A 16,509-nucleotide genomic window follows, 5' to 3' on the forward strand; every position below is an offset into this window, starting at 1 on the left:
AAGAAATAGTATTTAGTAAGTGCTGGGTGCAGACCCCTGAACCATAAGCACTGGGAGAGAATGCAAAGGTGGGAATTAGATCATGTCCTTGGCCCCTCAGGGGGCTTCACAATCTAAAAATACAAGACCGTGTGGTCTACTTGTACACCAGGAAGGGTGAGAGGGAGAAGGTTATCTGGGAAAGAGCTTGCGGTCCACCTGTCTCTTGAATCCAGCACAAACTGGTACACTGGGATACTGAACCCTTCTGGTGCGGGTTTGGCTCCGAGCAGCTCCTTCCTTGCCCACAGCTTGAAACAAGTAGGCACTCAAAGCCAGTTAGGAAAGCATCGGGCAACAGTGAAGGAATTTCCATTCCTCAAGTTCCTGATGGGCTGTCCCGGGCCTGGTTTAGGACCCAGTCGTTTCATAGGCCAGGAGCCGGGGACAAAGTAGGAGTCCTCAGGGGAAGCAGGTAGGTCTATCTGGGAGCAGCAATTCTATCCAAGTTTCTTCCATGCAGCTTTAATTGTTTTGGTGCCTGGTTCTTCTGTGCTGCAACTCAGCTGACCAGTCAGAGATTAGGGGACGGTGAGTAGTGGAAGCCGGACTTTGGTTTTATGATTCTGTGAGCTGTGGATTCTTGGCCCTTCTGAGAGGAGGTCGTAGCCGGGGCAGAAGAACTGCGAGGCCAACAGGCACCTGATCGGCCCTTAAAAGGGCCCCGATCAAAGAGCGTCCATGGGGGCCTTCCTCCTTCCCGATTGGCTCATCCGAGGGGGTGAGATGTGGGGAGTGAAGGGCCCAGGTGTTGAGGAGTTGAGGGGCCAGTGGGCAGTTCAGGTCCTCGCTGCAGGCATAGAGTGGGAGAATTCATCCTGTAAAATGGATCATCTTGGGCCCAGTTGGTCATTTGAGGAATGGGCCGCGGGCCCAAGGACCATCTGATACCTCAAGGAACAGCTGTTAGAAAGAAGTCACCCCATCTGGTTTCTCGGGGGCATGGGGACGGTCTAGTCCGTCAGGTGGGAGAGTCACCTCATTTTTGATGCTGGAGCTGGGGGGTTCCTGGCTCCTAATTTGCAGGACTCCTAAGCATCTGGACCCCAGTTTTATTACCAGGAAAATGGACCCGGTTCTATTCGAACCCCTCATACAAACCTGAAACCTTCCAGAGAAACGTTCTAGGAGTGTGCTGAGAGGAGGGGTTTTGGAGAGAAGAACTCGCGTGCCCTGAGACGTCACCCTTCTGGTACACCTTGATTCCTGGTCTCTTTATCTTATGTTACATGGCCGCAGAGGCCTCTCCCTGAGTGACAAACACGCACAGGCTGTTCAGTGGAGTGAGGCCGCAGGTATTTGGGAGAGGAGATGGAAGCGAGGAGAGTGCCTCGAGCCTTGATGCCTGTGTTTCACTTGGAAAGCTAAGGCTCGAGTCAAAGGGAGAATTAGGTAAAGCCAGAGACTTAGTGTGGTCCAGAGGAAGAAGCCCAGCCCTGGGTGTCAGGAGAGCTGAGTTCCAGTCCTTCCTCTGCCACAGACCTGCTGTGTGGCATTGGGCAGGTCACTTTACCTCTCTGGCCCCAGCCTCCTCACCCGCAAAATGGGAATAAAAGGCAGCGTGGCCTAATGGAAAGACCATGGGATGGGGAGCCAGCAGATCTGGGTTCTAATGCCAGCTTTGCCACTAGCTTGCTGTGTGACTTTGGATAAATCGCTTCATCTTTCTGTGTCTCGTTTTCCTCATCTGTAAAATAGGGCCAAGGTAACTGCTTCCCCAACTTCTTAGACCGTGAGCCCCTTGTGGGCCAGGGCTTAATGACTAGGCCCGGCAGGTGGGGTCCCTGATTGTCCCGGCTGGTTCAGCAGCCAAGCCGGAGGCCAGGGGCATTGACTCTGTGTGTGTGCGCTGTGGGGGCCGGGGGATTCCTCTCTCAACAGGCCAACAAGGCAGACGCCATCACTCTGGACGGGGGAGCCATTTACGAAGCCGGGAAGGAGTACAATCTGAAGCCTGTGGTGGGGGAAGTGTATGACCAAGGTAAAGGGCAGGGGGAGGATTGGTCAGTGGGACCACCCTGAGGCTTGGGAGAGGTCTGACCCCAAGGAAAATTGGGCTCCCCATCCCGGAATAGACACCTCCCCCAGGTTGGCAGGGGGACGACCTCAGCCCCTCACCCACCCCACAAACATTTCCCTTGGGAGCCCTCTCCCAGGGCCTATTGTTCCTCCGGAAAGCCTTTCTTTTGGGCTCCAGGCAAATCTGGGAGTGGGGGCCTGATTTTCTAGAAAATCTTGGCCTAAGCGGCTCAGGCACCTAATCGTGGTTTCCCACTGGTGTTCCCCAGGAGGGCCAGACTCTGCCCCTGCCCCTTGTCCACTTGTGGCCTGCCCAGCTGGCCCCTAGACTCCAACCCCAGCCGGTGACCACTGCCCCTCGGGGCCATCAGTCATGAGCTCCGGCCTCATCCCGGCTCTCTCCTCCCCCGAGACGGTCGGCCTCTGAGACCGCCCTCGACCCACCCTCCACCCCTGCTTTCTAGAGGTCGGCACCTCTTACTACGCCGTGGCTGTGGTCAGGAGAAACTCCTCGCTGGATATCAACAGCCTGAGAGGAACCAAGTCCTGCCACACGGGCATCAACCGGACGGTGGGCTGGAACGTCCCCGTCGGCTACCTGGTGGAGAGCGGCCGCCTGTCCGTGATGGGCTGTGACGTCCCCAGAGGTGAGAGGGGGCGGGGTTGGGCCCGGTCCAGGAAGGAGCATCTCGGGGAACGGGAATCGGTCACCCCGCTCGGACCCTCGGTGCAATCGATCTATCGTGACAGAATGCACGGTGCCGTACTAAGCTCTTGGGAGAGTACAACGCCAACAATAGAATAGACACGTTCCCCACCCACGAGGCGGTTACTTACAGTCTAGAGGGGGAGACGGACGTTAATATAAATTAATTATGGATACGGACACGTGTGCTCTGGGGCTAGGTGACGCGGAAGGGAGGGGGAAAAGAGGAAATGAAGGCTTAGTCGTGGAAGGCCTGTTGGAGGAGATGTGCCTTCAGTAAGCCTTTGAAGGGGCGGAATGAGGGGTGGAAATCAGACGTCGAGCCAAGGAGGGAGGTCAGAAGTTCCGCTTCTGCCTCCAGCTGCATCTCGGTTAGGTTTGCACAAGAGCTCGGCCTTCCCCTTCCCCCCTTCCCCTCCCCTCAGCTAAGCCCCCTTTCCCTCTGCTCCTCCCCCCTCCCTCCTCCTCCCCTCAGCACTGTGCTCATTTGTATAGATTTTTATTACCCTGTTTATTCTGTTAATGAGGCGTGCATCCCCTTGATTCTATTTATCGTGATGACGTTGTCATGTTTTTGTCTGTCTCCCCCGATTAGACTGTGAGCCCGTCACTGGGCAGGGATTGTCTCTATCTGTTGCCGAATTGTTTATTCCAAGTGCTTAGTACAGTGCTCTGCATAGAGTAAGCGCTCAATAAATACCATCGAATGAAAGAATGAATTTTGGAGCTAGTCTGAGACCCAAGCCCCCTGCCGTACCCTCTTCCTCCATCACCTGCCCAACGCCACGACCGTTACCGGGCGACCCGGCAACTCCAGCGTGGCCATCAACTGTGGCGGCGGCAGCAGCCCGGGCTTCCCGACCCCCACCCGGCTCCGCAGCTCTGGGCCCTCTCGGCGCCCTCCTCTCCAGACCCCAGCCGAGCCGAGGTGGCGACGGGTGCCCACCTGTGGGTACTTAGGTTCCCACGGCATCAGGAGCAGTTATTCCTCACCCCGACTGGCCTGCGTCTAGCAGCGTGGCTCAGTGGAAAGAGCACGGGCTTGGGAGTCAGAGGTCATGAGTTCGAATCCCGGCTCTGCCACTTGGCAGCTGTGACTGTGGGCAAGTCACTTCACTTCTCTGTGCCTCAGTTACCTCATCTGTAAAATGGGGATTAACGGTGAGCCTCACGTGGGACAACCTGATTACCCTGTATCTACCCCAGCGCTTAGAATAGTGCTCGGCACATAGTAAGCGCTTAACAAATACCAACATTATTATTATTATTATTAAGCAACTGCCTTCCCGTCGTGCCCTTTTCTTGCCTTATACAGCTGCCACATCGCGCCTTCGGGCCCTAAGACTAAGGATCTGGGGAGAGGTCAGTAGGTCCCCGATGAAGCTCTGAGCCCTTGGGGAGAAAGGGAAAATAGCCAAGCATTGAGGAGTAGCGTAGTCTAATAGCGTAGAGCACAGGCTGGGAGTCAGAGGACCTGGATTCTAATTCTGCCTCCCACACTTGTCTGGTGTATGACCTTAGGCAAGTCCGTTAACCTCTCTGTGCCTCAGTTATCTCATCTGTAATATGGGGATTAAGATTGTGAGTTCCCAGGGTTTAGTGGCAAGACCACGGGCTTGAGAGTCAGAGGTCATGGGTGTGACCTTGGGCAAGTCACTTCACTTCTCTGGGCCTCAGAGACCTCATCTTTCAAATGGGAATTAAGACTGGGAGCCCCTTGTGGGACAACCTGATTACCTTGTATCTACCCCACCGCTTAGAACAGTGTTTGGCACATAGCGCTTAACAAATACCATCATTACTATTATTATTATTATTATTATTGTTATGTGGGACTTGGACTGTGTCCAACCTCATTAGCCTGTATCTACCCCAGCGCTTAGTACAGTGATGCCTATTTAATTGTTTCGTAACCCGTCTCCCCCCTACTAAACTGTGAGCCCGTTGTGGGCAGGGATTGTCTCTTATTTGTTGCCGAATTGTACTTTCCACGCGCTTAGTACAGTGCTCTGCACACAGTAAGCGCTCAATAAAAACAATTGAATGAATGAATGCCACAGTGCCTGGCACACATTGTTTAACAAATAACCATAAAAAAAAGGACAGAAAAGCTTCTTGGGGTTAGATGGAAATCCACCATCCTGGGATCCGTTCTCCATCGCCTCTTGTCTCCCTGTCCCCTCAGCCGTCAGTGAGTATTTCAGCAGCAGCTGCGTCCCCGGAGCCGGAGAGACCAACTACTCCCAGACCCTCTGCCAGCTGTGCATCGGGGATGCGGCCGGGGAGGGCAAGTGCTACAAGAGCGACCTGGAGCGATACTATGACTACAGCGGAGCTTTCCGGTGAGAGGGCCCCCGCGTCCCCAGCCTTTGCGTGCCTCACTCAAGTGGCGCAGGCCATCGCTGGGGTGATGGATCAGTGGTATTTCCTGAGACCCTACTGTGTGCAGAGCACTAGACGTAACACTTGGGACAGCAGCGTGGACTAGTGGATGGAGCGCGGGCCTGCGATCCGGAAGGACCTGTGTTCTAATCCTCGTTCTACTACTACTTGTCTGCTGTGGGATCTTGAGGGAGTCATTACTCTGGGTCTCAGTTCCTCATCTTTAAATTGGGGATTACGGCAGTGAGCCCCATGTGGGACCTGAACTGTATCCAACCTAATTTGATCTAATCGACCCCACAGCTTAAGTAAAGAGTCTGGCACATAGGAAGTGCTTAATCAAGGTCACTGCGGGCAGCGAATGTGCCTCTATACTCTTCCAAGTGCTTAGTACAGTGCTCTGCACACAGTAAGCGCTCAGTTATCGTTATTACAATATAACAGAGTCGGTAGACTCACTCCCTGCCCACAAGGAGCTTATGTGGACTGCTACTGTCAGCACGACTGCCCCCTCCCCCTTGGAACGTGAGTCTCAAGTGGGACAAGGACTGTGTTTGATCACACATAGTACATCTACTCTGCTACTTAATATAGTGTTTGGCACATAGTAAGCACTTAAGCTCACCTCTAGTCTGTAAGTTTGTTGTGGGCGGGAACTGCATCTGTTTATTATTAGGTTGTACTCTCCCAAGCGCTTAGGACTGTGCTTTGCCCACAGTAAGCACTCAGTGAATACGATTGACTGACATCATCGTCGTGTTCTTCCACTCTGCTCCCAAACCACCTCAAGCTGGGGTCTCGGTCCTCGTGAGGTCTCCTTTCGGAGAGGAGCCGGCTGCCCCACTGGATTCTGGGGGCAGAGCAGAGTTTTCCCGTCCCGCCCACCTCCCACCTCTTGCATCCCCTCCCAGCCCTGGGCTCGGCTGCCAGATCGACATGGTTTCCCTTGCTATAGGTGCGTAGCTGATGGAGCGGGAGATGTGGCATTTGTGAAGCACAGCACGGTGCTGGAGAATACTGATGGTGAGAGCTGCCCCCAACCCCCACCCCAGCAGGGCAAAGGGCTCGGTGGGAGGAAGGGAGGGTTTGACGATCATCAGGAGAAGAGAGAGGAGACACGTGTTCCGGGGGGCCCCAGCCATAGCCCAAAGCTGCGTGGAGAGTCCGCGATCTTCCTGGAGCCAGGTCCGAGCTTGGGCCACTGCAGAATCCCGGGCCTGGAATGGGCTTCAAGGTGACTGGCCATAGGGCACGTCCCCCGGGGCCTCAGGGTGACCAACTGTAGAGTCCTTCCCCCAACCCGCAAGGTGAACGGCCTTAGAGCGCGTCCCCCACGGCCTCAAGTAGACCGGTCATAGAGCGCATCCTTCCAGGACCTCAGGGGGACTGGCCATAAACCCCCCGCTCTTAGGGTATCGGTCTGGGCCGGCGGCCACACTCGCGAGAAGCTAGAAGAGTGTTCACTCTTCTGACTGCGCTGCTACTGAGGGAAGTTGCTCCAAAAAACTTACCTCAAAATTATCTCACCAACTGTAGACATTTTTCAGTGCTCAAGAAGGGGAGTGTGGAGCCGAGCCTCGGGAGAGTGCACCTGGCTTTGTGTCAGAGAGGAAACCTGGTTTCCCCTTCTCCTTAGTCATTTCTTTCCCTATAATAATAATAATATTGAGGGTATTTAAGTGCTTACTATGTGTCAAGCACTGTTCTAGGAGCTCGTGTAGATACAAGATCATCAGGTTGGATATAGTCCCCGTCCCACGTGGGGCTCAGTCTTAATCCCCATTTTACAGATGAGGTGACTGAGGCCCAGAGAAGTGAAGTGACTTGCCCAAGATAGAAGAAGAGTGGTGGAGCCGGGATCGGAACCCAGGTCCTTATGACTCCCAGTCCCAAGCTTTATCCATGAGGCCAAGCTTCTTCCCCTATCATCGGTATTTATGCTATTTATTGAGTGCTTACTGTGTGCAGAGCATTATATTAAGACTTTGGGAGAATACAATAAAACAGAGTTGGTAGACACGTTCCCTGCTCACAGTGAGTTTACAGTCCAGAGGAGTTCACAGTCTACCTTACTCATTCATCCATTCGGTCGTATTCACCGATGGCTTACTGTGTGCAAAGCACTGTACTAAGCGCTTGGGAGAGTACAGTACAACAACAGGCACAGTCCCTGCCCACGACAAGCTCTCACAGGCTAGAGGACAAGCTCTTCCCCAACTAATGCCACTTCAACACTTCCATGTCAGCTCAGCTAAATATTTGGATTCACAGTCCCCACTCCGCCCCAGCCACTCAACTCATAGCACTTACCCATATTCTGTCTGTCTCCCCCAGTAGATCAAACCCTTTGAGGGCAGGGATATCGGGCTCCGTACGCAGGGAGCACTCAGTAAATAATTAATCTGGTCTACTAACTCACTCCCAAGCTCTTAGTACAGTGCTCTGTACAGAGTAAGTGCTCAGTAAATGCTATCGATGAGTGATTAGTCGGGGACATAGATGAGGGTTTCCCCCTCCTCTATTTCTGCCCCTGAAAAAGGACGTCCAGGATCCACCACCACGAGCTTCCCGGGAATTTCCCTCTGTCGGAAGCCATTGGGTCTCCCCCCGGGGCATTCTTTCTCCTCAGGCAAGACCTTGGCCACCTGGAGGGAGCCGCTGTTCTCCCGGGATTTCCAGCTGCTCTGCCGGGACGGCAGCCGGGCCGACGTCACCGAGTGGCGGCGCTGCCACCTGGCCCGGGTCCCCGCTCACGCCGTGGTTGTCAGAGCTGACGTCGACGGGAGCCTCGTCTTCCGCATGCTGAACGAGGGCCAGGTGGGTGGTCGCCCTCCCCGACCTCCCGTGCTGACCTGTGGCAGGTAGACCCGGCCCCGCAGGAGCCTCCCCTCCTCTCGTGGCTTCTCATCCCCCGCTCCCAACATTTGGCTGTCAGTCATTCCAGCGGAAGAGGACCGGACGATTCCCCCGCCTCTCAACTCCTCTTGGAATATAGGGGGAACAAGATGAGCTCCCCGGTGTCTCTTCTGGCAGGAAGCACATAGCTGACAAGAAGAGTCGAGAGGCCCGTTGGTCCCCTCAAGCGCCGTCTCCCACAATCTGTGGGCGCAACTCGGACAGTCCCGGGCCATAAGCCAGGAAGGGGGGACCCCGCGTCTGCTTTCTGGTCACTTTTTCAGCCACCTCCCTGGCATCCGGGCAGTGGGAGGCGGGAGAGGGACCTGACCCTGAAATGCGGTGTGGGACACGGGCCTGGGCCCTGGAGAACTGGGAGCTGGGGCTGAGAGGCCAGCTGGGTCTCTCTTGACAGTCGTGATACTAACACGATGCCTGGCAACCTGACAGGAACGGCAGGAAGCCACTCCTGAGACCAGGCACAAACTCCACCTCGCCCTCCGTCCAGCACCTGCCATCTTTCTGGGGCTTCCCACTCCACGCCTAATCCCTCCTTGCCTCTGCCCAATCTCCTGGACATGGTGGAGGGTGGAGGGTGAGACCACTAGACCACTCGTGATGATGCCCCTTTAAAACAGGAATCCAAGTGGCTTTCAGTAAGTCTGTCTCTCTGGATGCTGTGCCTGCGTGGGCTCTGGCACTGCTTCGGTTGCACACTGGCCATTCCCTGAGCAAAGCCTCGGGCCCCGTGGCGTGTCCTGCTGCCTCCTGGATTTATCCGCTCTCCCAGGAAGCTGAGGGAAGAGAGGAGGAAGGCGGAATGGCAGTGACTGGGCCATCTAATTCCTGCAGGGGGATGACGAGACACATCCTCCCCCCGAGGTCGAAGCAGCAAGACTTGGTGGATAGAGCAGGGGCCTGGGAGTCAGAAGGACCTGGGTTCTAATCCTGACTCTGCCACTTGTCTGCTGTGTGACTTTGGGCAGGTCACTTTGCTTTTCTGGGCCTCAGTTACCTCATCTGGAAAGTGGGGATTAGGAGTGTGAGCCCCATGTGGGAGAGGTTCTGTGTCTAACCTGATTAATTTAATAATAATGATGGCATTTGTTAAGCGCTTACTATGTGCAAAGAACCGTTCTAAGCGCTGGGGAGGCTACAAGGTCATCAGGTTGTCCCACGTGGGGCTCACAGTCTTCATCCCCATTTTACAGTTGAGGGAACTGAGGCACAGAGAAGTTAAATGACTTGCCCAAAGTCACACAGCTGACGAGCGGCGGAGCTGGGATTTGAACCCATAACCTTTGAGTCCCCAACCCATGCTCTTTCCACCGAGCCACGCTGCTTCCACTGTATCTACCCCAGTGCTTAGGATATAGTAGGCGCTTATCAAGTGCCATAATTATTATTATCAGGTGGAAGAGCTGAGAAGAAGGCTGGAAACTCCAGCGAAAATGCAGTCGGGTTTGAGGGGGGAACGAAAGTACAGGCACCTTGGGCCCTTTGTGGTCGGTTTCCAGCCTCCCCCATCCACTCTCCCGGTTGCTTTCTGTGCCGCCGCAGCTGAGGTTTAACCGAAAGGATGCCAGCTTCCAGATGTTTGAGTCCGGAGCCTACCTGCAGAAGAACCTGCTGTTCAAGGACTCCACCACAGAACTGGTGCCCATCGCCACCCAGACCTACCAGGCCTGGCTGGGGAACGAGTACCTCCACGCCATGAAGGGATTGGCCTGCGACCCCAACAGTAAGACGAGACCCGCCCACCCCCCACCCGACCTCCTTGAGCATAGGTCTCGGGGCCCGCCCGAGGGCCCTGAATGGCAATTTGGGGCTGGGGGGTTCACGTCAGGAGGGAACGCGGTGTAACCTAGCGGGTGGGCAAAGGTCTAGAAGTCAGAAGGACATGGGTTATAATCCCGACTCCGCCACTTGGCTGCCGTGTGACCTTGGACAAGTCGCCTAACTTCTCTGTGCCTCAGTTGCTTCATCTGTAAAATCCTGTGAGCCCCAAGTGAGATAGGGACCATGTCTAACCTGATTATCTTGCATCTACCCCAGCACTTAGTACACATGGGGCTCACAGTCTTAATCCCCATTTTACAGATGAGGAAACTGAGGCACAGTGAAGTTAAGTGACTCGTCCAAGGTCACGCAGCAGACAAGCGGAGGAGCCGGGGTTAGAATCCGGGTCCTCCTGACTCCCGGGCCGGGGCTCTATCCACTAGACCACGCTGCTTCACCGGGTCCCCTCTAGACCGTAAGCTCGTGATGGGCCCGGAACGTTTATGCTGACCGTGCTTCTGTCGTACTCTTCCAAGCACTAAACACAGTGCTCTGCACAGAGTGAGTGCTCAATGAATGCCAATGATCGATCGATTCCCCGGGGCTCTCCGAGGCAGCGGCTTCACAAGGCCGGGGGCCCGTCTAGCCGGCGCGGTTCAGGCCCCTCCGCCTCGTCTTCCCAGGGCTACCCGAACACCTGCGCTGGTGTGTGCTGTCCGCCCCCGAGATCCAGAAGTGCGGGGACATGGCCGTCGCCTTCAACAAACAGAAGCTGAAGCCGCCGATCCAGTGTGTCTCGGCCAAGTCCTCGGAGCACTGCATGGAGCTGATCAAGGTGAGTCCCGCTCCTGGCGAGGTGGCATGGGCCGCAGAGGGGCCGGGCCAACGCGGGGGATTCCTGCCCGGCGGCAGTACAACGAGGTGGCGGCGTGGACTAGTGGCTAGAGCTCGGGTCCGGGAGTCACAAGGACCTGCGTTCTAATCCCGACTCTGCCACTTGTCTGCTGTGTGACCTTGGGCAGATCGCTTCACTTCTCTGGGCCTCGGTACCTTATCTGTAAAATGGAGATTGAGACTGTGAGCCCCATGTAGGACAGGGACTGTGTCTAACCTGATTACCTTGTAACTACCCCAGTGCTTAGAACAGTGACTGGAGCATAATAAATGCTTAGCAAACGCTATATATATATGTAGGGAAGCAGCGTGGCTCAGTGGAAAAGAGCCTGGGCTTCGGAGTCAGAGGTCATGGGTTCGACTCCCTGCTCTGCCACTTGTCAGCTGTGTGACTGTGGGCAAGTCACTTCCCTTCTCTGGGCCTCAGTTCCCTCATCTGTAAAATGGGGATTAACTGTGAGCCTCACGTGGGACCACCTGATTACGCTGTATCTCCCCCAGCGCTTAGAACAGTGCTCTGCACCTAGTAAGCGCTTAACAAATACCAACATTATTATTATTATATATGTGTGTATATGTCTATGTGTGTGTGTATATATATATATATAGAGAGAGAGAGAGAGAGAGAAGCAGCATGGATCAGTGGAAAGAACCTAAACTTGGGAGTCAGAGGTCATGGGTTCTAATTCCGGCTCTGCCACTTGTCAGCTGTCTGATTTGGGGAAAATCACTTCACTTCTCTGTGCCTCTGTTACCTCATCTGTACAATGGGGATTACGACTGTGAGCCCCACGTAGGACAACTTGATTACCTTGTATCCCCCCCCAGTGCTTAGAACAGTGCTTGGCACATAGTAAGCGCTTATGAAATGCCATCATTATATATATAATTATATATACATACCGCATCCACCTGTAGACTTGTAAGCTCTTGGCAGACAGAGATCACATCTCCCAACTCTATTGTTCTGTACTCTCCCAAGGGCTCAGTACAAATACTCGGCACCAAGTGAGCGCTCAGTAAATACCGTTGATGGATTGACTGCTGCCTCCTCAGGGGAGTGGGCAGTAAATGCTCTTCAGCCAACAGCTTTGCAGACGTAGAGCCCCTGTGCTGGGCAGGGCCCTTCTGAGAGTAACTAATCGGATGGTCTCACGCTATCCGCATGACGGCCATGCGCCGTGCACTGCGTAGATGTGTTCCTGTGACTGTGGGAAACGTACATCCTTTGTCAAGCTGGGTCCAGAAATCTGTTTGGAGTTCATTGTTGGAGACGATGGAATCTTCTCCTCTCTGCCAAGCTTCTGTGGGTGTGGGTAGGTGTGTGTATGCACACGTAGAAAGATGTTCAAGTGTTGATAGTAACTGTGCTATTTGTTAAATGTTTACTATGTGCCAAGCACTGTACTCTGTACTGGGTATCTACACAATTAAAAATTGTGTAATTGTATCTACACAATTAAAAAGTTTGGACACAGTCCCTGTCCCACATGGGGCTCAGAGTTTGCAGAAAGAACAGGGAAGCGTCTACCGACTGTGTAATAATAATAATGGTGGTATTTGTTAAGCGCTTACTATGTGCAAAGCACTGTTCTAAGCGGTGGGGGGATACAGGGTGATCAGATTGTCCCACGTGGGCCTCACAGTTTTAATCCCCATTTTACAGATGAGGTATCTGAGGCCCAGAGAAGTGAAGTGACTTGCCCACAGTCACACAGCTGACTAGTGGCAGAGCCGGGAGTCGAACCCATGACCTCTGACTCCGAAGCCCAGGCTCTTTCCAGTCAGCCACGCTGCTTCCCAGTGTAATAGTGTACTGTCCCAAGCATTTACTTCAGTGGTCTGCACATAGTAAATCGCTCAATAAATACGACCGATTGATGGAAAACAGATATTTAATCCCCATTAAACATATGAGGAAATGTAGAGAAAGTAAGTGATTTACCCAAGGAGGCAAGTAGCAGAGCCGGGATTAGAACCCAGGTCTTTTGACTCCCGTGTCTTTCCCTCTAGGCCGGGATGCTTCCGATCCTGGAGAGCAATGCCGTTCATTGTAAATTCACTTCATGGACAGTATACGTAGGCTACTCGAGATGCGTCTAATATTCTCATACGTGTGCCAGGCTCTGAAGCACATCATCGTGGGGCTGGGAAATCTTGCTGAAACCAAACAAGCACACTGACTCGATTTGTGTTTTCCCCCTCAGGAAAAGGAAATCGACGCTGTAACTCTGGGCGGAGGAGACATTTACGTGGCTGGGAAAACATATGGGCTTTTGCCAGCCGCTGGAGAGAGCTACTCCGGTGAGCACACAGACGAGGCTCTTGTTGCCCGAGCTGTTTGGAAATTCCACCAGAAACCGAGACGGGGGCCGCCAGCCCCTGGGACAGGGGCCGTCTGGGACGGGGGGAGCCGGGTCTGTGGCCACACAGACTTGGTGCGCCAGTTTGTGAAACAGCCTGCCGCGGGAGGATGGGCCGTGGCTGGGGGCGAGACGGCAGAGAGGGAGCTGTTTGACAGGGCCACTATCCTCCCCGCCTCTCAAGCCCGCAACCTTGGCGTCATCTATGACTCCTCGCTCTCTTTCAACCCCCACATTCAGTCAGTCACCGAGTCCCGTCGGTTCCTTCTTCTCGACGCCTCCGGCATCTGCCCTTCCTCTCCTTCCAAACCGTACCGCGTTGGCCTGAGCACTTGTCCTCTCCTGACTCAACTACCGCATCAGCCTCCTCACTCCTCTGCCTTTAATCTTACCGTTAGTCGTAATAATAATAACGGTGGTATTGGTTATGCCCTTAGTATGTGCCAATCTCTGTACTGAGCACTGGGGTAGAATACAAGATAATCATGTCCCACATGGGGCTCACAGTCTAAGTAGGAGGGAAAACAGGTATTGAAGCCCCATTTTGCAGATGGAGGGACTAAGGCACAGAGAAGTTAAGTGACTTTTCATCTCCAATCAATTAATGGTATTTGTAGAGAGCTTCCTGTGTGCAGTGTACTGTACTAAGCGGTTGGGAGAGCGCAGCACAACAGTAAACAGACACATTCCCTCCCCACAGGAGCTTACAGTCTCGAGCGGGAGAGAACCGTTCATATTAGAGAAGCAGCGTGGCTCAGTGGAAAGAGCCCGGGCTTGGGAGTCAGAGGTCATGGGTTCTAATCCCAGCTCCACCACTTGTCAGCTGTGTGACCTTGGGCAAATCACTTAACTTCTCTGTGCCTCAGTTGCCTCATCTGTAAAATGGGGGGTGAAGACTGTGAGCCCTACGTGGGACAACCTGATTACCTTGTATCTACCCCAGCGCTTAGAACGGTGTTTGGCACATAGTAAGCGCTTAACAAATACCAACATTATTATTATACGACAGCCATTAGCTTTCGTGTTCCACCCGGCAGCCTCTTCAGCACTTTCATTCGATCGTATCTATTGACATCTGTGGACATCTGTTGTTACCTATCTGCTCATTTGGGTTTCTCCTCTTTGGTATCTCTGTCCCTTGACTTTTGCCAATTTGGTCATTTGTGTCTTCGCGTGTTCCCCATTTGACTGTAAGCTCTTGGAGAGCAGAGATCAAGTTTGCTACTTCCGGATATGTCCCCAAGCAGCTAGTTAAGAGAGCTGCGCACAGTAGCAGCTCAGTCAGAGCTGTTGATGATGATCGGCTGGGATACCATCCCCACCTACTCCTCCTCGGATTCTGAATCATCGACCCAGAGCAAGCCAAGAATATGTGTGCTCTGTGTATTTTTAATAAGACCTGCAGATGGTTTACTGAGGGAGGTTGACGGGGACTGGGGAAACAGAAGGCTGGAAAAAAAAAAAAGCTGTCTTGTCTGAGCCAAGATCAAACCACCAAGACAGCCAAGCCCCTTTGGAACCAAGATTTGCAAGGAGCTCTGTAGCAATATTGCAACAATCAGGTAGAAGCGTAAAACGGTGGCTCTGTGGATAGTGCACAGGCTTGGGAATCAGAAGGACCTGGGTTCTAATCCAGGTTCGGCCACTTGTCAGCTGTATGATGTCGTGGACGGAAAGCGTGTCTACCAACTCTGGTGTATTGTACTTTCCCAAGTGCTCTGCAGAGAGTAAGCACTCAATAGATACCATTGATGAATTAAAAAAAGACTTTGGGGAGCCTCTTGGGAGAGTGGAGTGCTGGCTACGTGTGGTGGGTGAGGGGTTTGTAGAGACTTGACTTCAGACTGCCGTCTAATGTTCCTAATTGCTGTCCCCTCTGCAGGCTCTCAAAGTTGAGTCAGGTCCAGCATCTAGATTCAGAGAAAAGTTCTGCAGAATATTCCTGCTTTTCCCTTCCCACCCTCACACACCGAATTCCCCAGAGGTCCTCACACCACTACAGGGGCCTCTACTTGGGCGATTCTCTTTCTCCTGTTTTCTGAGCAGGAGGAAAATGTCAGTCAAAGGAAAAGTCAGGTTCTGTCCTGCTCCAATTCTGCTCTTAGAAAGGGGTGCTTGGCACATAGAAAGTGCTTAACAAATACCGTAATTATTGTTTATCATCATCTAGAATTTTGCCTCATGAGAGCTGGAGGTCTTAGAACTGAGACTCCCTGGGATCTGGGCAGGGCTGTCATTAGACTTTAAGGGTCCTGGTTCTCATAGGGAATAATAATAATTATGATGGTATTTGTTAAGCGCTTACTATGTGACAGGCACTGTACTAACCACGGGCAGGGCCGGGTTCACTCTCCTGCAGGGCCTGGAGCTATTAGATTTTGTAGGGGCTCCTACATATAAAGCTTTTTTCTAATTAAAAACACAACTGTCGCAATTCTGGCACCGAGGCTCTTAACACCATACCAAAGTCGCTTTCTAATTAACATAAAGCTATTTTGTGGTGCTGTTTCAGTCTTAAATAGTCTACTTCTTACCAGAGAACAGTTCTGAAATTAGGAATTTATTTTTGGCAGGGGCTCCCACTTAGTTCGAGGTCCTGGCTTTCAACCTCTAAAGCCCCAGAATTAATCCAGAGTTGGCTGTGGGGATCCCGGCTAGGCTCTACCCCCTCACCCCCAGCCCCATTACCCCAACTCTCGGAAAGACCCTGTATAAGTGTGGAACCTACAGTCACCATCTCCTGGGGCAGCAGGAATTCTGCACGCCACATGTCCCCTTAGGTGGCCGTTTGGCCAGTTTTATATAACATTGTACTCTCCCAAGTGCTTAGTATAGTGCTCTGCACCCAGCGAGTGCTCAATAAATATGATTGAATGAATGAAAATATCAGACTGTCCATTTTTCGGCAGGTCTGTCTCCTCTCCGGTGGCAATATGGCACGGGATGCTGCTATGCCCCGTATTTTTTTCTTTTTAATGTCGAGTCTCCCACCGCCTCAGCTCCTTTTGCCGAGTCCCATGCCGTTAATCCGGCCCCGCGTCTGGAAAGCCGCGATGTGGCAAAGAAAGAAGATGTGACCCTGTCCTTGTCTCCCCCTCCAGAGAGCGACAGGAGCAACTCGTACTACGCAGTGGCGGTGGTCAAGAAGGACAGCACCAATGCCTTCACCATCAACGACCTCCAAGGAAAGAAGTCCTGCCACTCGGGCTACGGCCGGGTTTCCGGCTGGGACATCCCCGTCGGGGTCCTGATCCACAGGGGTTTCATCCGCCCCAAGGACTGTGACATTCCCAAAGGTGAGGCTTCGGGAGAGCGGGAGACAGATGGGAGGGAGGATGGGAAAGAGATTCTTTCGCTCTTGCCTGGGGAGGAGAAGCCAGGAGCTCTGGGTTACTATTGAGAATTCCAGAGAAGGTCGGGTTGTCAGGAGAT

At 53.2% G+C, this 16,509-nt stretch overlaps 1 protein-coding gene across 1 annotated transcript in view; it reads left to right on the plus strand.

Annotated features, from left to right (window-relative positions):
- MELTF (melanotransferrin) overlaps positions 1–16,509 on the plus strand; it is a 36,302-nt gene that overhangs the window by 8,847 nt on the left and 10,946 nt on the right. The window contains exons 3-11 of the mRNA XM_007667095.3: positions 1,921–2,020; positions 2,523–2,705; positions 4,950–5,106; positions 6,102–6,169; positions 7,776–7,963; positions 9,602–9,782; positions 10,504–10,655; positions 12,922–13,018; positions 16,179–16,373. Of these exons, the coding sequence (XP_007665285.2) occupies positions 1,921–2,020; positions 2,523–2,705; positions 4,950–5,106; positions 6,102–6,169; positions 7,776–7,963; positions 9,602–9,782; positions 10,504–10,655; positions 12,922–13,018; positions 16,179–16,373 (1,321 nt within the window). The remainder of the gene's footprint in view (positions 1–1,920; positions 2,021–2,522; positions 2,706–4,949; positions 5,107–6,101; positions 6,170–7,775; positions 7,964–9,601; positions 9,783–10,503; positions 10,656–12,921; positions 13,019–16,178; positions 16,374–16,509) is intronic.

The sequence above is a fragment of the Ornithorhynchus anatinus genome, chromosome 7 (assembly GCF_004115215.2).
Source record: "Ornithorhynchus anatinus isolate Pmale09 chromosome 7, mOrnAna1.pri.v4, whole genome shotgun sequence".
Lineage (NCBI taxonomy): Eukaryota > Metazoa > Chordata > Mammalia > Monotremata > Ornithorhynchidae > Ornithorhynchus > Ornithorhynchus anatinus.